General features: G+C 45.7%; 2 protein-coding genes across 4 annotated transcripts in view; one reads left to right on the plus strand and one right to left on the minus strand.

Annotated features, from left to right (window-relative positions):
* Positions 1-453: 453 nt before the first annotated feature.
* On the minus strand, positions 454-16,534 carry FAM32A (family with sequence similarity 32 member A). 2 transcript variants are annotated; one of them, XM_056573283.1, is made up of 4 exons: positions 16,401-16,534; positions 6,909-7,050; positions 6,633-6,686; positions 454-690 (listed from the first exon to the last, which is right to left on the minus strand). In XM_056573283.1, the coding sequence occupies exons 1-4, from the start codon at positions 16,421-16,423 to the stop codon at positions 622-624; spliced, it is 288 nt and encodes a 95-aa protein (XP_056429258.1). In that variant the 5' UTR covers positions 16,424-16,534; the 3' UTR covers positions 454-621. The 2 variants fall into 2 exon arrangements, with proteins under 2 accessions (XP_056429258.1, XP_056429247.1); XM_056573272.1 differs by lacking the exon at positions 16,401-16,534 and adding an exon at positions 15,401-15,535 and having other exon boundaries at positions 457-690.
* The window catches only part of LOC130368859 (histone H3-like centromeric protein A), a 132,681-nt gene continuing 122,206 nt past the window's right edge, over positions 15,447-25,921 (plus strand). Inside the window, exon 1 of one of the 2 annotated variants that reach the window (XM_056573241.1) lies at positions 15,447-15,580. The gene's annotated coding sequence lies outside the window, so the exon portion shown is untranslated. The remainder of the gene's footprint in view (positions 15,581-25,921) is intronic. The other variant, XM_056573249.1, reaches the window with a different exon arrangement.

The raw sequence follows: 25,921 nt of genomic DNA on the forward strand, positions 1-25,921 counted from the left end.
TCCCCCCTCTATGTTGTAGACTCCCTCCCCCGAGTCCCTAGTTTAACACTCCTCCACCCTTCTAGCCATCTTCTCCCCAAGCACAGCTGCACCCTCCCCATTGAGGTGCAGCCCGTCCCTACGGTCTGTGTTAGCAAAGTCTATGGAAGTTATATTAAACACCCATAGACTTTGCTAGCACTGAAATACACAGCGTCAAAATGTGCCCTGTCAAATACCCTACCATTAGATAGATTGATAAATCTGGGTCTATAGATACTGTTATAAAGTTTAGCAAAGTCTGTCTGCTGCTGAGATCCCAACAACCTGGCTTCGGTTTTGAAGTCATAAAGCAAATGTGAAAAGAGCCTAATACAAGAAAGAATTCAAGTGTTAAAAAAAATATATATATAAAACTCAAGGAAGTTGAGCAATTGTTTACAAAGTTTATTTACACAGCAATTGGGTGGGGGGGGGGGGGGGGGGGGGAGGAGGGAACGATACAGCACAAGTGTGCCTTCCCTGTTCACATAAAAAAAAAAAAAAAATGCATGAAGAGGGAGAGTTGACCCTGCACAGGGAAAAAAAAATAAAAATAATAAAGTTTTGCAAATGTGGCTTTTAAGTCCATAAAAACAAATCTTATTTGGTCCAGCTGACTTTCGGAATGTCATAATGTTCAGTAAGGGTGTCCAAATGTCGATTAAAATCCTGAAATACATAAAAATAATGTAAACTATAATATTAACAATAGTCTGAAAATTAGGCCAAGTGACCCATTAAGAACCACAACATTGTTGGTTTCGGCACATGGACAAAAACAGTACCACTCTGCTAAGCAAAAGCCTCACCCTTGTGCGAATTGCAGTTGTGTGTACAAACCCCAAGTATGTTTTATAGATACAGTATGGGTTATTGTATTTATGCATGACTTTTTTATCTTACATGGTTTACGTTAACACAATCGCAACACACCAATTTTTAGCTTTGCCATTTGTGTTTTTTTAACCCTGCTTTTAGGGAGTAATTTTTGTATTTTTCAGTCAAAACAGGCGAGGGCTTTTTAATTTTGTTGGACAAATTATATTTTTTAATGCTATCAATCAGGCTCTAGCTGTTATACAGCCCAAGATAGAGCCGTTACAAGTAAGGTCAGGAAGTGCGAGATGCAAGGATATGCAACCTGCCAACCCTGTTTGTACAGGCTCTATAACCACTCGAGCCACAATCCTGGTCAGTGGTCCTAGCTGTAACAGTTATCAATAGAGAAATTTCTGACAAGAAAAGATTTTAGTGAATCAGAAAAGACCTTTTTACCCACAGACTGTCGCCATGAAAGATTGTTTTCAGCATTTGGCCACTTCCAGGCAAGGAACATTATGGGTGCTTTTTTGCTCCCGTACTATGGATGCAACATCAACACCTTCAATAGTTCATCAAAACAAAAGCAAGGCTAGGTTTCCACTTCTCACTACTCGCCTCCCCTGGCCATGTACTGCCTTAAGGAACCTGATCCAAGGGTGACTGGCTAAGGACTGGGTAAATAAAGAACCTAGCGCCGACACCTGCACTTTAAGAGTGGCTAACTTTAGGCCTTTTTCTAGTCTTTCCTGAAGGAAGTCTCGGATAGAAGGATAAATTAGGTTTGTTAAAGTCTGTACTAGCGGGCTTTGCAAATTCTAGGTAGGCTTTCCATATTTTTAAATAAATTGATGTAATCGGCTTTCTGCTTAATTGTAAAGTTGCTATAACTGAATTGGACAAACCTTTATTCTTAAGAATCAACCTTTCAAATTCCATGCAGTTAGATGTAAATTTCGGGCATCTGGATGAAAAACTGGACCCTGAAAGTAGATCTGTCATCTCTGGTAGGACCCAAGGGTCCAATACTGACATTTCCTAGAGACAAGAAAACCATGCCCTGCGAGACCAGAATGGGGCTGAGAATAACCCTTGCCCTGTCTTCCTTGATCTTTATTACTCTCAGTAGGAGAGCCAGAGGGGGAAAAGCATAATTCATTCCTCTTCCTCAGGACTGGAACAGATCATCTACTGCTGTTGGGTTTTCTGTTGGTATCACGGAATAATAATGTTTCACTTGCCGATTCTGCCCGTTGGCAAAGAGATCTATGTGGGGATCCCTCAAACAATTTTCTTGAACATTTACGGATTTAAGCACCATTCCCCCTGATGTATAAGATGTCTGCTGAGGTAGTCTCCCCTTGTGTTTAGAGTGTCCTTCAAGTGAACTGCAGAGATTGAGGCTAGGTGGGTTTCTGCACAGGAAAGGACCTGGTAAGAGAGACATTAACAGACCGGGCACAACTAAAAGCTGACTATTTCTTAGGGCAACGACAGAGTTATCAGAAAGAACTTTAACCTTATTCCCATATAATGGCTGTCCTACAGTCTGCAAAGCACAAAGGACGACCATCAGCCCTTTGTAGCTGGAGGACTCCACACTAAGGGAAGCTTCCCAGAATTGTAGGATTTTTAATGCACCACTCCAACCCCCTAGACAGATTTTCTGAACTGTGTCACCATAGAAGAGATTCTATGGCATTGGGAGATTACCAGGGGATCCATGCCAAGATCCTAAAAGTTCAGCTTGCAAACAGCAGGAGTGGAACTGTGCCCAAGGGATGGCAGGAATGAAGGCTGTAAATAAACCAAGCAGGGACATACCTCTTCTAATAGAAATACGGGGGGGGGGGGGGGGGGGGGGGGCACCTCAAAATATCTTTAACAAAATTAATTATCTTGTCAATTTTCTCTTGGGGGGGGAAGAAAATGCTTATCTTGCAGAGTCCAGGATGATACCCAGAAAGGATTTTTTTTTTTGCTAGGTTGGAGAGGGAGGTGATTTTTTTTTTTCAAAATGAACCGCCCATCCTAGTTTTTCTAAAATGAGGAGAGTGCGAGACACAAAGGTTGTACCTTTATAGCCGAGTCTGCCATCTAGGTGTGGAATGAATAATCCTTCTCCTTCCCTGACACCACCTTCGTGAAGACTCTTGGAGCTAACGAGATTCCGAAAGGAAGGGCACAAAATTGCAGATGAATTAGCTGAGAGTTTAGATGAACCATTATCCTTAGGAATTTTTGAAAGTCCGTGTGTATTGGCGCATGAAACCAAGTCTTTTAAGTCCAGTGAAGCCATAAAGTAATCCTTTGTTATTAAGTTCACAGTTGATTTTCTAGTCTCCATTTAGAATTTTTGGCATTTCATATATTTGTTTAGGGGCTTTAGATTTATTATTACCTGAAAAGTGTTGCGTTTTTTGACAAGGGGAAAAAAAAGTGGAGTAGAAACCCTGACTTACACTTGGAGGCACTGAAACTAGGACCACTTTTTCAAGTAAAAAAAATAAAAAATAAAAAAGTTTTAATATCGTTGAACAGAAATCTGGCCCACTGAACCTAGAGGTTTTTTGTGATGACGAAGCAAGTGGGTGGGAGGGTGCAAAACTCCAACTTTAATCTGTTTTGAACAATGTCCAGAACTTGGGAACTGCCTGCTATCTCCTTCCAACCCGGGAAGAAACTTTACAGTCTGCCACCCACTCGCAGGACCCAGTCATTGAGACCCCTGGATTTTTACCAGAGGTGGAGAGCTGGTTAAACATGAGGCCGCTTTTTTTCTTGGAGTATTTCCAATGACCCGACTGACCCCTACCTCTATTCTGAACTCCTCCTTTACCCCTGGACCGAAAGGAATGGTTACGCTTAGGTTCAAAGGAGAAAAGAAAACCTTTTTTCCCCCCATCACTAGCTTTTTCAAGAAGGTCAGACAGGTAGGAACCAAACAAATATTCACCTTCACAGTGTATGGGCACATAATTATTTTAAGATGTGGGATCTCTTGACCAATTTTTTAACCATAAAGCACTTCTGGCTGAATTAGATAGGGCTGCGGTACGGGCGGATAATCTTATCGCATGATTGTCTGCTAGAAAGGCCACTCCTTTACGTATAGTAGGGATGGATGCTAAAAGCTGATCTCTAAAAAAGGACTTTATTCTGGATATTTGCTGTTAATTGATCCAGCCAGAGAACACCACCCGAGGCTTCCCAAGTTCCCTAAAGAAAAATATGAATTTTCTTATTCATGGGATCTTTGAGGATTTTTTTATTTTTTTTTAGAAATTCTGGAAATAGCCACATAATTTTTTGGGGGTGATCTAAATTTTTTGTGGCAGAGTCAGCAAAAGGATACTTTCTTTTAAAAGCTTTTGGAACAGGGTTTTTTCTTAATTAGGGTTTTCCCACTCCTTTAAAATAACCTTGGAGATAGCTTTAAGAGTAGGGAAAACTCTACGTTTTTAGTGTCGAGGCCTTCAAACAATGTCCTGGATGGACTTAGGTTCCTCTATGTCCATTGCGGACTGAACTGCTTTTACCAATTGGTCAGTATCTTCAAATGGGATTACAGTCTTCCCTGAAGTATCCTCTTCTGACTCACCTGCCACAATAATCCCCTCCTCCTCAGAATCAGATTGCGGAACTGCCACTGGATTAATAATATCAGCAGTAACAGAAGGAGATGCAATATTTTGGATAGAGGCTTGAATTCCCTTCCTAATAAAGGTCCTGCATTTGCGCCAGTAGTGACGGTACTAGGGTTGGGACTTCAGTAGAAATCAATTTGTTAATGCAGGATTGACATGAAGGTTTTTCATAATCCGCAGACAATTTTCCTTTACAAATATTACATTTGCGTTTTTTTCATCTTTTTGGTGGCCTTTTTTAGGCGCATCACCCTATAAAAAAAAATTTAAAAAAAAAAGACCGCAATTAAAATATACACTGAAATAAAGGAGAGACACTCACTCATGACCACGGGTACCATAGGTGGAGTCAGAACACGCTACGGTACTTCACCAGAGCTCATGATGCAGAGGAAAGGGCACCCTTTCTCCCAGGCTGGACGCTCAGCAACACTTGCAGGAAACTGAGTATGACCGGCCAGCTCACAGCAAGAGGCACTCCGTGCCGCTCTGTGCGCTTTGTAACGTCACTTTTGCCAAAGCGACGTAACTCACACACCCCCTGTAGGCCACAGCCTCCGCCGGCATCCGCACTCAGACTCTGGGACTTGCTGCGCTGTCTCCCGCAAACATTCCGGCGCTCACAGCAACTGCCAGCCAGCTCACAGGACATAAGGTATTCAGGAGACGCATCGCTCGGGGAGTAGGAGAGGGGCAGGGATGGGAAATTCAAACGGAGGGACTGGTGAGCCCCAACAACCAGGGTCCATAGAGGGAAACCACTGCTGCCTGCACTGAGGAGGAAGGGGGGGGGGGGGGGGGGGGGTCAGCCTACAGGAAACTCCCCAGCCATGATTAAATTTATAGAGCCCCCCCCTGCAAGAGGGACTCTTCTTCTAGGCTTCCCAAGGTACAGGAAACCATTGAGGTCGGAGAAGAAGGGCCTTCCTTTTATTCTGCAAGGCTCTCAGGTGGTGCTGTCACGGTGAGGAGGAAAAATAGTTTGCAGTATTCCTGCTGTGGAAAATACCTGCATCTTACAGCTTTTTCCACATAACATTTTGTTTGCATATGGAGACTAGTTAGTTAAAAATTTTGTGCACTTGTAGTAGTTGTGTGATTGAGCTGCAGAAGTCCAGCACGGCCACTACATAAGAATGGAGCCATCTGTTTCTGACCATGTTCATTGTGGGAGAATCATCAAAACCTGTTTAGAGAATACGTTTACAAAATTCCCATTGGGTGCTACGAGCAACTGCACCTTTGTTTATATGCTGAGTATTGGTGGATGAGGTAGGTGGCTGCCCAACTATACTGCATTTGCTTTTCAATATGGAATATTATATATATTTATTTTACACATTCTGCATATACACAGATGAATTAGATGACTGCAATTCACACAGGTGAGGCTTTTTCTTATGGTATGTTCACACTGAGGAATTCAAGAGGAATAATTTCAGTCAGGAAATTTTGTTGCCTTCTGTTATTTTATCCATCAAGCGGAATTAGAGAGGAATGCAAGTGGAATTTCCATGCGGAAATGAAGAGGAATGAAGGAGAAGGCTATTTAATTCTACTTTCCTGAATTCCACATGAATTCCGCTTGAAAACCATGTTGGTCGGAATTTTTTCTTACCAGTTACTTCTATTGAATTCTGTTTGCGGATTTCGCTTGAAGAATGAACATGTTCTTTCTTCAAGCAGAAAGGAATTCAGCGTCAGAATTCTGTAAACAGAATTTCCACAGTGTGAACAAGACAGCAGAAAAAACTTTAACGTCAATGGGCAGAGGAGATGTGCATTAATTTGGAGCAGAGAATTCAAGGGGAATTACTCGAGTAAATTCCCCTCCAATTCCTCAGTGTGAACATACCCTTAATATTCATGTATAAGGCCTTGATTATTTCAAAATGTTTTATAGATATAGTATGGGTTATTGTGTATGTGCATTTATATAATTTATTTTTATTCTTATGATAACCAGATCCCAACACACCAGTTTTTTTTTTTTAGTGTATTACGCTATTTTAATCATATGTGACTTGTGCTCGCAGGAATGTGATGTACTGGACTTAGCACCAGGAAGTGGTGTGCAGCAGAAACAGGAAGAAACAATACCAGAGACCATTTTTTTTTTTTGTCAGGTACAGTAACATTACCTACCTCAACTCTCTGTTTGTGGGTTTTAGAAGCTTTGTTTAAAATTCTTTCCATTTGCTAAAAGAAAAAAATATATAAGCCGGTCATTACAGTGTCAGACCACGTACAGACTAATTAAAATGTTTATTATATGCTCAGAATCCGCCTGTGATCAGATGGGTACAAAAGTGGCGAATGGTGTAGAAACAAAACCAGAATACATATGGTAAAAGGGTACATATTTTCACACTAAATGCTACTAAGTAATACAGTAGAAGTTCAGAATCTTATTTTACTTACTCTTTTCTCCTGCATCTTTTCAAATGCAATTTGTGCTGGTGTTCTTTTATCTAAGGCAGGCTTCTTCTTTTCCTCTTCATTTTTCTTGTTGGTCACAATCTGCTGCATCATCCTACCATTATCTTTACCCTTCTTTTTCTTCCTAAAACATAAAATGGTACATTAAAATAAACTATCAAAAGGGAAGGGTGGGGGGGGGGGGGGAATGCATGACCCCAGATTAAATAATGCACTACAGGTCTATGGAAAACTGCTCCCCTGTTTCTCTAAACAAGGTTAGGTATCAGATGAGGGAGTGAAAAAGAAAAGGGGGCGGCTTCATTGTGTAGTATATAAAATGTGTACCCCACCACAACACCAAAGTGATATACTGACATAAGGTTTGTGCTAGCAATAGGACAAATGTATTGATGCATACATTTATTCAAACAGAATTGTATCTATTTAACCACTTGGGGATGCAGGGCGTACGCCCAGGTTCCCAAGACCTTAAGGACTCGGGGTGTACCTGTATGCCCTGTGTCCAGTTAACGGCGTTTAAAGTGTTCTCACAAGTGGAGAATGCTTTAAACCCTGTGGGTCCCGACTGCTATTAGCAGCCAGGACCCAGGGATGCCCGGCACTAACCCTTTAGACGCCGCGTTCAAAGTTGATTGGGACACTTAAATTTTAGATGCCACAATCAGCTGAGAGGACGGTGAGAGGGCACTTACCTGACTCCTCGCCATCCAGTGTTCTATTGCTCCAGGCTGGAGCAGCAAAGCACCGATAACACTAATCAATGCTATGCTATGGCATAGCATTGATCAGTATATGCAATTAGAAGAAGATTGCATGGTATAGCCTACTAAGGGAGCTTTAAAAAAAAATAAAAAAAAATAAATAAAAAGTGGTGTAAAAACGTATTTAAAAAGGTAAGAATTGGGAATAAGCCCCTCCCCTAATGAAAGTTTGAATTACCCCCTATTTTTTTTTAAATAAAATAATGTAATTAAAAATAATCATATGTGGTACAACCACGTGCGTAAATGTCCAAACTATTAAAATATCCAAACTATTAAAATATCCAATAGTCCAAAATTGTGCATTTTTTGGTATCTTCATATACAATAAAATTATTAAGAGCGATCAAAAAGTACCATCAAAACAAAAATGGTACCAATAAAAACTGCAGACCAGAGAGAAAAACTGCAGAAAATGAGACCTCATACATTTGACTCTGGTTTAAAAACCGTACTGCAACCGCATACTTTACTTTGCACATGCGCATTTGTATCCTTAAGTCCCCACCCAAGACTCCTCCCATTAAAAATGGACAAAATTTTCAAAACGTATGGGTTTTTTCCTATAAAAACTGACAGAACTGTATGCACATTTAAAAACAGTATACTGTTTAAAAACGCATACGGTTTACTTTTTTCCATACTGTTCCATCCTTTTTTTGCCATATGGTTTTCTTTAGAAAAACGGATTGAAAACAGTATGGCAAAGACATGATGTGTACCCAGCCTTATAAGGGTCATATCATTTTAAAAATAAAAGTAAAATAAAACCTACGCAAATTTGTTATCATAACCGTATGGACCTACAGAATAAAGATAAGGTGAAAGTTTTTACTTCACAAATAAGTTCTCTTTTGTTTCGCCACAGATTAGGTTATAAAATAAGTGATGTCACTACAAAGTACAATTGGTGACACAAAAAACAAGCCCTCATATTGGTCTGTAGATGCAAAATTGAACGCGTTATGATTTTTAGAAGGGGAGGAGGAAAAAACTAAAGTGCAAAAACAAAAATAGTTTTGAGTCCTTAAAGCACAACTGTCATGACATTTTAGTGTAATAACCTGCACACAGCCTTTGTACTGTGTGCAGGTGTTGTGTACAGCAATTTTACCTCATATTTGCAGTCTTTCGTGACGCTAAAAAGTGCTTTTAATTAGGGATCGACATATCTTTTTTTAGGGCCGATACTCTGTGGAGGTTAGGGCCGATACTCTGTGGAGGTTAGGGCCGATACCTTATACTGGAATATCGGTATAAGCTAACGGCTATTTATCCCCCCCGGCGACACTGCTGCAGATCATTGATTTAAAGCGGGTGCTTTAAATCAATGAACTGCAGCGGCTTTTGCGGTGTCAGAGACCGCCACCCGCTTCTCTCCCCCTGCCGGTCCTGAGTCCTATCACCGACACCGCTCTGGCTAGAGACCGCCGCCGCTGCCCCATTGCCTCCCCCATTCCCGGTTTTATAATTAACTGTTCCCGGGGTCCGCTTACTTCTGTCTCCGGTGCCGTCCTCCTGAGCTGTCACTGTGCGCAATGACGGTGACATCGCGTTGAGGACGTCACTCGTCATTGCGCTGCGCACAGCCTAACACAGGACGGCGCAGGAGCCAGAAATAGCGTGGACCCCGGGAACGGGTAATTATAAAACCGGGGATGGGGGAGGCAATGGGGCAGTGCGCGGGGCATTATCGGATCATCAATAACAGATACCAATAACGTCCAAAATCGTGAATATCGGCAAAACCGATAATCTGTCGATCCCTACTTTTAATCAAAGCCACTGACAGTCGGATAGGCGTGATGCGAAGTACGCGATGCCCTGCCGCTGCCACGCCCACTTTATATCTCAGTGCTGGAACCGCTGTGTGATTGACACACAGGTAGCAGCGCATGCGACCTTTAATGTAACGCTCGCTCCCGCCACCGTCGTCCCCCTCTTACTCAGTGCACTTGTGCAGGGCTAGGTGCAGAGAGCGTGTGAGCGAGCGCTCGCTGGAGGAGGGAGCGCTTGCTGGATGACACACACACGCAGCGCGCACGTTACATTAGTTGAAGGGCGCATGCGCTGGGACCTGTGTGTCAATCACACAGCGGTCCCAGCACTGAGATACAAAGTGGGTGTATGGGTGGGCGTGGCATTGCGTACCTCGCACCACGCCTATCCGACCGTCAGTGGCTTTGATTAAAAGCACTTTTTAGCGTCAGGAAAGCCTGCAAATATGAGGTAAAATTATTGCTGTACACAACACCTGCACACAGTACAAAGGCTGTGTGCAGGTTATTACACTAAAATTTCATGACAGCTGCGCTTTAAATCGTATCGATCATAGTTGCAAAAAGGAAAAAAAAAGCGATGTTACCCGGTACCTAATCCTGATCGTGTACATATATGTTTTATGTCTCTAGGATCTTTATTTCCAGAGATATAAGCATTTATCTGTTGCTCAGTTACTTTTTCATTGTGCAGGCTGGAGGGGGCGTGTGTCTGTCTCCCTGAGTCTGGGGAGCGAGCATGAGCTGCACTCTACTTAACGCTTTTCTCTCTGGTTCCATGCTGTACATGTTACACAGAGGAAGATACTTGGAGCTTGCCTGCAGTATTCCTAAAACATTATGGCAAGTTCATAACAGGATAAAATGTATAAATATAAGAATAGATTTTTAAATAATGAGTGCAAGAATTTTATAGCTAAAAGTACAGTATTTTTATGAATATGTTTTCTATCTGTTTTATCTTTTCCTAGTAAAGTTGGATGCTAAGGAATAGAGATTAGTGAACTTACAGTAAATTCGGTTCGTCACAAACTTCTCGGCTCGGCAGTTGATTACTTTTCCTGCATAAATTAGTTCAGCTTTCTGGTGCTCCGGTGGGCTGGAAAAGGTGGATACAGTCCTAGGAGACTCTTTCCTAGGACTGTATCCATCTTTTCCAGCCCACCGGAGCACCTGAAAGCTGAACTAATTTACGCAGGAAGATTCATCAACTGCCGAGCCGAGAAGTTCATGACAAATCAAATTTACTGTAAGTTCGCTCATCTCTACTAATGAACATAGCTGTCACTGGCTAGCACTGGAGTTCCCCCACAGCAGCTAAAGGCGTCGCAGTTCCCCACAGCAGCTACAGGCGTCGCAGTTCCCCCACCCCCTAACACACACACACACGTGTGTAATGGGACAAAGTATCGGGCGCAGCTGAGAAGGGGGGGGGGGAGGGAGGGGTGTGCTATGGGACACAGGATCGGGCACAGCTGAGAAGGGGGGACCTGCCTGTATCCCGCACTGCCTGTGTGCACGCTCCCTGTGCTCGTTCACAGGCAGTGCGTGCCCGTGAATAGGCTGCATGCATACAGCTGAAATCTCCTATACTGGATACTGGCACGCTTTACGGACTGTATCTGGTATGCTGCAAAATCAACACTAGTCTGTCTGGCTAAAGACAGATGACCTCTAGTGGTGGCTATTTTTACATTCAATTTCTGGGGGAAATTGACTTTAAAAAAAAAAAAAAATTATAGTGCAAAAAGCCATCATACGATTAGTTCTGTAACATTAAAAGTTTTCAACAATGACAGTGCCTCTTTGGGGTTAATCAGTATTAATTTATGCACATTTATGATTGTGTGTATATTTTTTATTTATTTTATTTCAGATACCTTATATATATCATAGCTGCAGGCTAGTACCCATCAAGTTTGTATTGACCCTACCGTTAATAACCCTGCTTAGAGTATGATGTGTTACTTTCACATCCTTGTCTTACATTGCCAGATGCTATGTCCACAGTCCATACATGGCTGCCTATGGAGGAGCACGTGATAATAAAACCTCACTCTGCCTTCTCCATAGCTGTACACTGTGCTGAATCAAGGAGTGTAGGCACAGTTACGTGAATCATCACATGCTCCTCCATAGGCAGCCATGTATGGACGATAAGCCATTCATTTACAGGCAGGGACAGAAGACCAAGCAAGAGCAGAGCCATGTGATGCCATCCATAGAATGGGGCCACACAGAAGCCTCAAACTATGTTTAAGTAATACATCATACTCACTGGAGGGTTATATTAAAAGGACATCTGCAGCGCCAATACATAAAAAAATAAAATAAATAAATAAAGTTTACCGCACTTCCAAAGACCTTTCCAACAATACCTCATTTGTCAAATTTGGCCCAGCCATTCTTTTGTAATTGCCACAGGGATGTGGAAATCCTATCGCCCGACGACCGGGACAAGTAGTTTTGGGCGCTGGGCAGGTGAATTATTTTTTTTTTTTTTTTTTTTTATAGATTTAGCCCTGTATCGGGCTATCAGAGACAGACTTCCCCCTTATTTTTCTTTAATGCCGGTGTGAGGTGCAGGAGCCAATGCAAGTCTGCACCTCACACCAGCGCTCAGAGTATGGGGGGGGGGGGGGGGGGGGGGCAGTGGTGTGGGTGGCGGGGCATTATCGGCAAGGTAATTGCCGATACCGATAATGCCCAAAATCGTGATTATCGGCCGATAATATCGGCCATACCGATAATCGGTCGATCCCTAGTGTATATATGATGCGTGTATGGTGTCTGTGTGTATGTAATGTATGATATAGAGGGCAGCGGCGGGTGTATGTATGATGTGTGCATATGAATGGTGTTTGTGTCATGTGTATATGGTATATGTGTGATGTGTGTATGTAATGTATGATGTAGGGGGGCAGCGGCAGGTGTATGTATGATGTGTGCATATGTATTTTGTATATTTATGGTGTGAGTGTATATATGATGTGTGTATGGTATATGTGTGTATGTAATGGGGGAAGCAGCGGCGGGTGTGTATGATGTGTGCATATGTATGGAGTATGTGTCATGTGTATATATGATGTGTGTATGTTATATGTGTGATGTGTGTATGTAATGTATGATGTGGGGGGGCAGGTGTATGTATGATGTGTCTGTATGTATGATGTATGTAATGTATAATATAGGGGGCAGTGGCTGGTGTATGTATGATGTGTCTGTATGTATGATGTATGTAATGTATAATATAGGGGGCAGTGGCTGGTGTATGTATGCATGTATGTTTTGTACAGGGGCGGACTGACAAGTGCTGCCGCCAGTTGTGCCATCTAATTTTATTTATTTTTAGTGGCACCTGCACTAAATTGCACCCCCAGAATCCCGCCCCCTTCATACTCACCCGCCGACCAAGAGCCCCACGGTTGCATGCAAACACGCCTGAACCAAAACTACAACTTCCAGCATGTTGCACCGTAACCTAAACTGTAGAACTATAAAGTGTAACATGCTGGGAGTTGTAGTTTTGGTTCAGGTCAGCTGCAGAGCCATAGGCTGCATCAGGGCATGCTGGGTGTTGTAGTTACTAACTGCAATTCCCAGTATTCCTCGACACATCCTATGGCTCTGCAGCTGACACAAACCAAAACTACAACTCCCAGCATGTTACACAATAAACTTAACTGTACTACTATACAGTGCAACATGCTGCAACACCCAAACAACCATAGGCTGTATCAGGGCATGCTGGGTGTTGTGGTTATCTAGTAACTAAATGCAACTTACAGCATTTTCTGACATATAAATTAGAGTAAATAAAATGCAGCACATATACTGGAGAAGCAGAACACTTTTTTTCTCCCACTGTATGGATTTTTGCCCATACCGCTATACCGGTCGGGCCCCTCCCTCACCCTCCGGATGAATTGTAGAGCCCAGCGTGGTGCCCTCACTTGTCCCGGTTGTGCTTCTGTGGCCCGATAGAAGCTATTGTGCTTCTGTGGCCCGATAGAAGCTAATCCATTTACTGTCTGCCCCCGCTGCGCCTGTCAGCCAGTGTCCCCAGGATCCATGTGCCCACTAGCGGTGTCACAAGAATGCCTCCCACAAGCGTGATCGCTACCATCACTGCTAGCGGGGACCCTGTGCCCACTAGCATTGGCACAAGAATGCCGAGCGCGGCTCTGTTCCCCGTCCCTGTCAGCTCTCAGGGTACGGGAACAGATTTAAAAGCCTCGCGCGTGGATAACATAGTACTGCGCAGGCGCCGCACTACACAAATAGCGTAGGCCTAACGTAGGCAGCGCTAGGAGCCTAGCGTTAGCCCTACACTATTTGCTTAGTACTGCGCATGCGCAGTACTAAGTTAGCTGCGCGCGAGGCTTTTAAATAGGTTCCCGTACCCTGAGAGCTGACAGGGACGGGGAACAGAGCCACGCTCGGCATTCTTGTGACAATGCTAGTAGGCTCAGGGACCCCACTAGCAGTGATGGTAGCGCTCGCGGAGGGCACATTTGACACCGCTAGTGGGAACAGGGGGGGTGACAGGCGGTAATACCGTAATAATAAAAAAATAAAAAATACTGTGATATTAACTTTAGGCCATACCGCCCAGCACTAGCAGCCCCGGCTGAGCGCATAACATTATGAATACTTAGAAGATGGGAGGAGAGGGGCCGGCACAACGAACGGCAGGGGGAGTGAAGCAATCCCCTGGCGCATTATGGGCATTTATGATGTAGCGTCGACCAAGATAGCAGCTCCATAGAGAATAATAGGTCGACGCTACAGGCATTAGGGGACCAGGAGATGACTTCCAGTGGCGGCATAGTGGAGAAACGGGACCAGCCAGGTAATGGATCCCATTTAGAAACTTATATAACGTGATATTATTACATTTGGGCCCTAATTTGCTAGCGCTGCAGTTGTCCATTAAATGTTGTGTTTTAGGTGGCCAACCCCTTTAATTTTGGTTAGTTTGGGACAGTTTATAGGGCAATGAACATACATTCATCGAAACCGATGTATAATATTTTTCTTTGCTGGATAAACCAGGAATAAACTGGATATAGGGGCATGAACACATATTCCATAGAAATAAATGTGTAATATTTTTCCTGGGTTCAATAGATGTGGGACAAAAAGGATGTATGTGCAGTTTATAATAGAACACATTCCATAGAAATGGTTGCGTTATAATATTCCTGTGCTTGATAGATCAGGAAAAAAACATGAACTATGTCCAGCTTATAGTTGGGCCCAAAAAAAACACAAAAAAAAATATAGTACTCTCTTAAAAATCCCAATGTACAGCACTCCAAGAACACTTCAGTTTACATACGCTCACAGACAGGGTGACAGCCGTTTCGTGCACTGCTCTGCACTCTCTGGCCTATGAACGGCCATTGCTTGAAGATGTTCTGGTGAGTACTGTACATCATAGTTTTCCTGACTGAAGTCTAAATCTGCTTGTTTGTGTAATGAGCACCACATAGGAGCGGAGTCTATAAGCAGCGCATGACAAATGCTTTATTCCTGGTCTATCAAGCACAGGAAAATGATGACACATTTATATGGACTATGTTCCGTATTCTGTTCATTTATCACCTATCAAACACAGGAAAATAATTATGGATCCATTTCAGATGGAATATTCATTTATGCCCCTGCAGACTGCACATATATTCCATTCTTCCAGGTGTTTCGAGCAATGGAAAATTATTACGGACCCATTTCGTAAGTAAGTGCACATATAGCTTGTCCATTTATGGCTATCAAGCACTGGAATAGGGATTCATTTCTATGGAATTCTCTTTACCACATAAAAGTCGCAGAAGCTTATTGGCTGAGCAAAAGTGTGTGGGCAGGAAGTCGTTCTAGCGGTGTGTACTACTACAGGGCAGGCGATCCCGCTATATAGGGGGTCACTTACTTTTTCCCGGCACTGAGCTCCCCGATTCCCTTCAGCCGCAGGGCCCCTTTCTGAGCACTCTCGTACTCCGACATATCACTAAGCACCGACAGTGGACAACCCGCAATATCTTCCGCCTCAGCAACAACTTACATCCGGTTCCTTTACCAAGAATCCACCTCCCGACGTCACAGTCACGTGGTACGGTCGAATTGGGGGAGAAATTAGTCTTTAACGCCACAAAATGGCGCCTTAAGACAGCCGAAATAGTGACGTCAATGCAAAACATGGTGAGGACGCACCTATCGGGCACGGTGACATATATATATATATATATATATATATATATATTACACCGGTCTTCATACGTGAACGTTACCTCGGCGCTACCTACAACAAAATAATGATGGCCAATTTGTGGCTGCGGCGTAAACAGCAGTGCAATAGCCGCTGCGGTTTTTCTATAATTTCTGTAGAGCCAGCAACGGTTTCCGTATACGGCTGGAATGAGGGGGCGGGGCTTAATCGCGGCGCCCGCACTCAGCCGTATACGGGAACCGTATGTAATGCATGTCTGAGCCGACCGGAGTGAACCGCAGCCTCCGGTCGGCTGCGTTTTCGGCCTTATGCGGATTCCCGACTGCAGGCAAAAACGTGGTCGACCGCGTTTTTACCTACGGTCGGGAAACCGCATACGACCGTAAACGCAGCAGACCGGAGGCTGCGGTTCACTCCGTCGGCTCATAGACATGCATTAAATACGGTTCCGAATACGGCTGAGTGCGGGCGCCGCGATTAAGCCCCGCCCCCTCCTTCCAGCCGTATACGGGAACCGTAAATACAAACCGTAGTGTGAACCCAAGGCTAGGTTCAGACTGCGTTTATGTAGTACATCACAGCTAACAACTCACATCCCGCTAAAAAATGGATGCCGATGTGTACCGCAGCAGGCCCCGTTTTTTTTTTCTTTAACTGCAGCAAGTCCCAAAATATTTCTAGCGATCTGACCGCCTCCATTTACCGCAATAGCCAGAATAGTTCCATAGAACACTATTCCTCCGACCAAGACCAAATGTGTGACATTTTGGGCTCAGTTCAGGACGTATACATTGAGGTTTGTTAGGGTTGCCACCTGGTCGGTATTTTCCCTTTGCGCCCCCGTGAATCCTTGCGTCAGCTCCTCCCCCAGCTCTCCGAAGATTTCCGAAGCTGGGGGAGGGCGGAGCAAGGGGAGAGAGAAGTACACGCCCCCTCCCTCATCTCCCCAAACTGAGGACGTAGATCTCCACGGGGAAAAGTACACGCCCCCTCCCTCATCTTCCCAAACTGAGGACGTAGATCTCCACGGGGAGAAGTACACGCCCCCTCCCTCATCTCCCCAAACTGAGGACGTAGATCTCCACGGGGAAAAGTACACGCCCCCTCCCTCATCTTCCCAAACTGAGGACGTAGATCTCCACGGGGAGAAGTACACGCCCCCTCCCTCATCTCCCCAAACTGAGGACGTAGATCTCCACGGGGAGAAGTACATGCCCCCTCCCTGATCTCCCCAAACTGAGGACGTAGATCTCGACGGGGAGAAGTACATGCCCCCTCCCTTATCTCCCCAAACTGAGGACGTAGATCTCGACGGGGAGAAGTACATGCCCCCTCCCTGATCTCTCCAAACTGAGGACGTAGATCTCCACGGGGAGAAGTACACGCCCCCTCCCTTATCTCCCCGAACTGAGGACATAGATCTACACGGGGAGAAGTACACGCCCCCTCCCTGATCTCCCCAAACTGAGGACGTAGATCTCCACGGGGAGAAGTACATGCCCCCTACCTTATCTCCACAAACTGAGGACGTAGATCTCCACGGAGAGAAGTGCACGCCCCCTACCTTATCTCCCCAAACTGAGGACGTAGATCTCCACGGGGAGAAGTACACGCCCCCTCCCTTATCTCCCCGAGCTGAGGACGTAGATCTCCACGGGGAGAAGTACATGCCCCTTCCCTCATCTCCCCAAACTGAGGACGTAGATCTCCACGGGGAGAAGTACATGCCCCCTCCCTGATCTCCCCAAACTGAGGACGTAGATCTCGACGGGGAGAAGTACATGCCCCCTCCCTTATCTCCCCAAACTGAGGACGTAGATCTCCACGGGGAGAAGTACACGCCCCCTCCCTGATCTCTCCAAACTGAGGACGTAGATCTCCACGGGGAAAAGTACATGCCCCCTCCCTCATCTCCCCAAACTGAGGACGTAGATCTCCACGGGGAGAAGTACACGCCCCCTCCCTCATCTCCCCAAACTGAGGACGTAGATCTCCACGGGGAGAAGTACACGCCCCCTCCCTGATCTCTCCAAACTGAGGACGTAGATCTCCACGGGGAGAAGTACATGCCCCCTACCTTATCTCCACAAACTGAGGACGTAGATCTCCACGGGGAGAAGTACACGCCCCCTCCCTTATCTCCCCGAGCTGAGGACGTAGATCTCCACGGGGAGAAGTACATGCCCCCTCCCTTATCTCCCCAAACTGAAGACGTAGATCTCCACGGGGAGAAGTACACGCTCCCTCCCTTATCTCCCCGAGCTGAGGACGTAGATCTCCACGGGGAGAAGTACATGCCCCTTCCCTCATCTCCCCAAACTGAGGACGTAGATCTCCACGGGGAGAAGTACATGCCCCCTCCCTTATCTCCCCGAGCTGAGGACGTAGATCTCCACGGGGAGAAGTACATGCCCCTTCCCTCATCTCCCCAAACTGAGGACGTAGATCTCCACGGGGAGAAGTACATGCCCCCTCCCTGATCTCCCCAAACTGAGGACGTAGATCTCGACGGGGAGAAGTACATGCCCCCTCCCTTATCTCCCCAAACTGAGGACGTAGATCTCCACGGGGAGAAGTGCACGCCCCCTACCTTATCTCCCCAAACTGAGGACGTAGATCTCCACGGGGAGAAGTACACGCCCCCTCCCTTATCTCCCCGAGCTGAGGACGTAGATCTCCACGGGGAGAAGTACATGCCCCCTCCCTCATCTCCCCAATCTGAGGACGTAGATTTCCATGGGGAGAAGTACATGCCCCCTCCCTGATCTCCCCAAACTGAGGACGTAGATCTCCACGGGGAGAAGTACATGCCCCCTCCCTCATCTCCCCAAACTGAGGACGTAGATCTCGACAGGGAGAAGTACATGCCCCCTCCCTTATCTCCCCGAGCTGAGGACGTAGATCTCCACGGGGAGAAGTAAATGCCCCCTCCCTTATCTCCCCGAGGTGAGGACGTAGATCTCCATGGGGAGAAGTACATGCCCTCTCCCTTATCTCCCCGAGGTGAGAACGTAGATCTCCACGGGGAGAAGTACATGCCCCCTACGTTATCTCCCAAAACTGAGGATGTAGATCTCCACGGGGAGAAGTACATGCCCCCTCCCTCATCTTCCCTGCTTGAGCTCTGTCTGCTTTTACTGTACACGGACTGGGGATGTACTGCAGGGACTGGGAATAAATCTCTGACTCGGGATGATTTCTATGTGAGGAGGAGGGGGTCCCTGTTATGTGTGTGTGTGTGCTGGGAGTTGTAGTCCCTGGTATGTGTGTGTATGCTGGGAGTTGTAGTCCCTGTTAGGTGTGTGTATGCCAGTGGTTCCCAACCAGGAAATGCTGGGAGTTGTAGTCCCTGTAAGGTGTGTGTATGCTGGGAGTTGTAGTCCCTGTTAGGTGTGTGTATGCCAGTGGTTCCCAACCAGGGAATGCTGGGAGTTGTAGTCCCTGTAAGCAGTGGCGTTGCTAGGGTTGGTGTCACCCGATGCGGTAGAAAATGGTGTCACCCCCATACCTTCCCCAGTAAGTTTTTAGCCTGTTGTGACAGACACCACTGTTGTAGCGCATTGTGAGAAATTCCAGTATAATAATCAGACATACCAGTTGCCACAGAATGGGAAAGTGTTAAAGACGTTTTCACCATTTAAATATACAGCTCCCAGAATTACTTAAAGGGGTACTCCACTGGAAAACATTTACTGTTATATCAACTGGTGCCAGAAAGTTAAACAGATTTTTAAATTACTTCTATTTAAAATCTTAATACTTACAGTACTTATAAGCTGGTGTATGCTCCACAGGAAGTTGTGTAGTTCTTTCCAGTCTGACCACAGTGCTATTTGCTGACACCTCTGTCCATGTCAGGAACTGTCCAAAGCAGGATAGGTTTGCTATGGGGATTTGCTCCTACTATGGACAGTTCTTGACACGGACAGAGGTGTCAGCACAGATCACTGTGGTCAGACAAAGAAATTAAAAAAGAAAATAACTTCCTGTGAATCGCTTATACAGCAGCTAATAAGTACTGGAAGGATTAAGATTTTTAAATAGAAGTAATTTACAAATCTGTTTAACTTTGTAGCACCAGTTGATTAAAAAAAATGTTTTCCAGTAGAGTACCCCTTTATGCAGTGGTAAGGTTATGCTGGGAGTTGTAGTTTCACTGACCATAAATGTAGAACTGACAAGCGACTACAGCTCTGATAGGACATAGAGAGGGGAATGTACAATGGTATCAGTGACTACAGGTGACGTCTTCTCTATAGTGAGGAGAATACACAATGATATCAGTGACTACAGGTGACGTCTTCTCTATAGTGAGGAGAATACACAATAATATCAGTGACTACAGGTGACATCTTCTCTATAGTGAGGAGAATACACAATGATATCAGTGACTACAGGTGACGTCTTCTCTATAGAGGAGAATGTACAATGATATCAGTGACTGCAGGTGATGTCTTCTCTATAGAGAGGAGAATACACAATGATATCAGTGACTACAGGTGACGTCTTCTCTATAGCGAGGAGAATACACAATGATATCAGTGACTACAGGTCACGTCTTCTCTATAGTGAGGAGAATACACAATGATATCAGTGACTACAGGTGACGTCTTCTCTATAGTGAGGAGAATACACAATGATATCAGTGACTACAGGTGACATCTCTATAGTGAGGAGAATAAACAATGATATCAGTGATTACAGGTGACGTCTTCTCTATAGTGAGGAGAATACACAATGATATCAGTGACAACAGGTGACGTCTTCTCTATAGTGAGGAGAATACACAATGATATCAGTGACTACAGGTGACGTCTTCTCTATAGTGGGGAGAATACACAATGATATCAGTGACTACAGGTGACGTCTTCTCTATAGTCTTTCCTTATCTAATTCAGATGGAACATACCGCCAGGACTTGTTCCAGCTAAAACTTCTCTCTGCAGAATGTGACGCCCAGACGTCTCCTCACTATGTCAGCACATTCTCATCCTCTATAAGAAAACAATTATTTTTATAAACCTGCCAGACACTGTATCCTCTAAATATAATACTACTATACACTATACTCTTTGATTATAAACCTTCCATACACACTGAATATAATACTACCACACACTGTACATTCTGAATATAATACCAACACATACTGTACACTCTGAATATAAAATCAGCCACATACTGTACCCCTGAATATAATAATACCACACTATGTACCCTCTGAATATAATACTACCACCCACTGCACCCTCTGAATATAATACCGCCACACACTGTACCCTCTGAATATAATACCGCCACATAATGTACCCTCTGAATATAATACCGCCACATACTGTACCCTCTGAATATAATACTGCCACACACTGTACCCACTGAATATAATACCGCCACATACTGTACCCTCTGAATATAATGCTACCACATACTGTACCCTCTGAATATAATACTACCACATACTGTACCCTCTGAATATAATACTACCACCCACTGCACCCTCTGAATATAATACTACCACACACTGTGCCCTCTGAACATAAATCTGCCACATACTGTACCCTCTGAATATAAATCTGCCACATACTGTACCCCTGAATATAATACCGCCACACACTGTACCCACTGAATATAATACTACCACATACTATGCCCTCTGAATATAATACTACCACCCACTGCGCCCTCTGAATATAAAACTTAGAGATGAGCGAACTACAGTAAATTCAACTCATCACGAACTTCTCGGCTCGGCAGTTGATGACTTTTCCTGCATAAATTAGTTCAGCTTTCAGGTGCTCCGGTGGGCTGGAAAAGGTGGATACAGTCCTAGGAGACTCTTTCCTAGGAATGTATCCACCTTTTCCAGCCCACCGGAGCACCTGAAGGCTGAACTAATTTAAGCAGGATAAGTCATCAACTGCCAAGCCGAGAAGTTTGTGACGAATCGAATTTACTGTAAGTTCGCTCATCTCTAATAATACTACCACAAACTGCGCCCTCTCAATATAATACTACCACCCATTGTGCCCTCTGAATATAATACTACCACCCATTGCGCCCTCTGAATATAATACTACCACCCACTGCCCCCTCTGAATATAATACTACCACCCACTGCGCCCTCTGAATATAATACTACCACCCACTGCGCCCTCTGAATATAATACTACCACCCACTGCGCCCTCTGAATATAATACTACCCCCCACTGCGCCCTCTGAATATAACGTTGCCATACAGTGCACCCTCTGAATATAATACCACAACCGCAGTAACACCCCTCAACATCCGTTAGCTGATGCTATTACCACGGGAGGGGGGTATTGGTGGTGTTGCTAGTGGATGATGGAGGTGCTACTACTGGGGGAGTGTTGCTGGAGGATGATGAGGGTGCTACTGCCAGGGGGGGAGCATTAGGTAGGCAGCAGTTCCCCCACATTAAGTAGGCCGCAGTTCCCCCACATTAGGTAGGTAGCAGTTTCCCCACATTAGGCAGCATAGATTCCCCACATTTGGTACCAGTTCCCCCACATTAGGTAGGTACCAGTTACCCCACATTAGGTAGCAATTTCCCCACATTAGGTAGCATAGATTCCCCACATTAGGTAGCACAGATTCCCCACATTAGGTAGCATAGATTTCCCACATTAGGTAGCACAGATTCCCCACATTAGGTAGCATAGATTCCCCACATTAGGTAGCATAGATTCCCCACATTAGGTAGCATAGACTCCGCACATTTGGCAGTAGTTTCCCAACATTAGGCCGCAGGTGCCCTTGCAGGTTCCCCACAATGGGTCAAAGTCTCCCCACATTAGATCGCTGGTTCAATCCCCCCCCCCACACACACACACACACACACAAAAAAAACACATACAACACAGAGAGACACACACAAACACACACACACAGAGACACACACTCACAGACAGACACACACACAGTCACACACACACACACACACACACAGAGTCGCACAAACACACACACACAATCACACAAACACACACAGTCACACACACTCAGAGAGTCACACAAACACACACATTCTCACACACACACACACACACACAGAGTCACACACACAAACATAGATAGAGACAGACAGAGAGACAGACACACACACTCACCCATCCAGCGAAGCGCTCCTTCTCACCGGGCGCCCTGCGAGTGACGTAACTGACGTCCTCCTGCGCGGCCATGCGGTGTGACGTCAGGCCGGCGCAGACGTGGGAGTAGAGGCCGGGCACAGTGCTGGTGTAGGTGAGGGGGGTTGTGATGACGGATGGGCGCACAGTGCAGGTGAAAGGGGGGGGGGGTTGCTGACGGACGGGCGCACCGCACACACAGCGCAGGTGAAGGCGGGGGGGGGGGGGGGTGTGCTGACGGATGGGAGGCCGGTCGGGCACAGATGGGGTGTGCCAGTGTAGCTGGGGAGGGGAGGTGCTGCGGAGCGTCTTGGTGTCACCCCATTAGGTTGGTGTCACCCGGTGCGGACCGCACCCCCCGCACCCGGGTCGCAACGCCACTGCCTGTAAGGTGTGTGTGTGTATCCTGGGAGTTGTAGTCCCTGTAAGGGGTGTGTATGCTGGGAGTTGTAGTCCCTGTTAGGTGTGTGTATGCCAGTGGTTCCCAACCAGGGAATGCTGAGAGTTGTAGTCCCTGTTAGGTGTGTGTGTATGTATGCTGGGAGTTGTAGTCCCTGTTAGGTTTGTGTGTGTATGCTGGGAGTTGTAGTCCCTGTTAGGTGCATCTCTGCTTCCCTGTATGAACCCTGTGCATTTCTGCTTTCCTGTATGAACCCCGTGCATCTCTGCTTCCCTGTATGAACACCGTGCATTTCTGCTTTCCTGTATGAACCCCGTGCATCTCTGCTTTCCTAGTCCCTGTAAGGAGTGTGTGTATGCTGGGAGTTGTAGTCCCTGTTAGGTGTGTGTATGCCAGTGGTTCCCAACCAGGGAATGCTGGGAGTTGTAGTCCCTTTTAGGTGTGTGTGTGTGTATGCTGGGAGTTGTAGTCCCTGTTATGTGTGCGTGTATGATGGGAGTTGTAGTACCTGTTAGTTGTGTGTATGCCTGTGTTTCCCAACCAGGTAATGCTGGGAGTTGTAGATTTGCAACACCTGGAGGCACCCTGGTAGTGTATGCCTTGTAGAGGTGTGGTGAACTACAACTCCCAGGAGACTACAGAGGCAGCATGCTGGTGTTATACCACAGACTGAAGACTCCTGAATGACACATGCTGGGAGTTGTAGTCCCTTTTGTGTGTATACCAGTGTTTCCCAACCAGGGCTGAGTTATGTTAGTGTGCTGTGTATAACGCAGGTTTCCTCGGGATGCAAGGGGGGGGCGAACTGCACGGTCTGGCTTATGCGTTTTCATTGGGTGTTCATTAGCCCCTTAAAGAGGACGTAGAAATGCATGGGGTTTGTACAGGACCTGAACATCACTGTATGAACCCTGTGCATTTATATGTCAGCGTTCATACAGGGAAGCAGAGATACACGAGGTTCATACAGGGAAGCAGAGATGCAAAGGGTTCACACAGGAAAGCAGAGATGCATGGGGTTCATACAGGGAATCAGAGATGCAAAGGGTTCATACAGGGAAGCAGAGATGCAAAGGGTTCATACAGGGAAGCAGAGATGCACAGGGTTCATACAGGGAAGCAGAAATGCATGGGGTTCATACAGGGAAGCAGAGATGCACGGGGTTCATACAGGGAACCAGAGATGCATGGGGTTCATACAGGGAAGCAGAGATGCACAGGGTTCATACAGGGGAGCAGAGATACACAGGGTTCACACAGGAAAAAAGAGATGCACGGGGTTCATAGAGGGAAGCAGAGATGCACGAGGTTCATACAGGGAAGCAGAGATGCACAGGGTTCACACAGGAAAGCAGAGATGCACAGGGTTCACACAGGAAAGCAGAGATGCACGGGGTTCATACAGGGAAGCAGAGATGCACGGGGTTCATACAGGGAACCAGAGATGCACAGGTTTCATACAGGGAAGCAGAAATGCACGGGGTCCATACAGGGAAGCAGAGATGCATGGGGTTCGTACAGGGAAGCAGAGATGCATGGATTTCATACAGGGATGCAGAGATGCATGGGGTTCATACAGGGAAGCAGAGATGCACAGGGTTCATTCAGGGAAGCAGAGATGCACGGGGCTCATACAGGGAAGCAGAGATGCACGGGGTTCATACAGGGAAGCAGAGATGCACAGGGTTCATTCAGGGAAGCAGAGATGCACGGGGTTCATACAGGGAAGCAGAGATGCACAGGATTTGTACAGAGGTCTTCATGTCAGCGTTTATTGCACAGCAGCTTTGAGAGAAAATCATGTCAGGAGGGACGTACAGGAGAAATAACACTGTAGCATGTACAGCTTCATCCAGGGGAAATTGAGAAGGAGGGGAAAACGGATTTTGGCAGCAGCCGCCAATTGAATTCTGCAAGTGGAGTTTTAGATTAAATCATTATGTGATAGCCTGGGGGAGTAGGGTATGGGGAGTGTAGCTGTGCGGTGACTAAAGGGTGTCTGGTTAACCCTTGCTATTCGTAATGCCAGGGTGAGGGCTCCTCTGTAATGATTGTCCTACCGCCACCCTTCCCAAGAGCGATAGGGAGGTATAAAATAATTGAATGTCCACAACCGGAGAGTTTGCTGAAAACAGTTGGATCTTTTACTGAAGATTTTATGCAAACTTCACAACAGGAAATGTCTCCTCTACAAGTGCAAATTCTCTTGGAGATTGACAAAGGTTGGGACCTTAAGCAATTTAGAGTCTTTAGGATAATATGCGCTGTTCCACTGGATTTAGGGGATTTAGTTGCGGTCCAGTAGTCACGCTAGCTTTAGCGGGGATTAGTTTAGGACTCACGGTTTAGGTTCTGCTGAGGCCGTTAGGTTGTTAGGCCTAGAGTGTCTTTCAAAGTTGTGCAGATCCGTCCTGCTTGTCTGGCATCCACGAGAGCAGTAACCCAAGAGAGCGATCATTGGCTACAGCTCCCTTATATGGGCAGGGGCTGGACTAGTGCTAATTTGTCCATACTGATGTCAATCACCTTCACAGAGGATTATGGGTCCTGCGACGCTAGCAAGGTAAGTATACTATACATTGTATTAAATATACATTATAACCAAATATGTCCATGTATAAACATTACAGAATTAGAGTAGAGGAGAGGCGACTAGGGGCTGTCCCACCTGGGGGAC

Source organism: Hyla sarda, chromosome 1 (assembly GCF_029499605.1).
Source record: "Hyla sarda isolate aHylSar1 chromosome 1, aHylSar1.hap1, whole genome shotgun sequence".
Classification (NCBI taxonomy): domain Eukaryota; kingdom Metazoa; phylum Chordata; class Amphibia; order Anura; family Hylidae; genus Hyla; species Hyla sarda.

Excerpts from the sequence above, each read along its gene's own strand:
- FAM32A (XM_056573272.1), bottom strand. The coding sequence starts at position 15,474 with ATGTCGGAGTACGAGAGTGCTCAGAAAGGGGCCCTGCGGCTGAAGGGA. Across the intron at positions 7,051-15,400 it reads GAGCTCAGTGCCGGGAAAAA|GAAGAAAAAGAAGGGTAAAG; the intron begins GTAAGTGACCCC and ends TTTATGTTTTAG. Across the intron at positions 691-6,632 it reads CCCACAAACAGAGAGTTGAG|GATTTTAATCGACATTTGGA; the intron begins GTAGGTAATGTT and ends TATGTATTTCAG.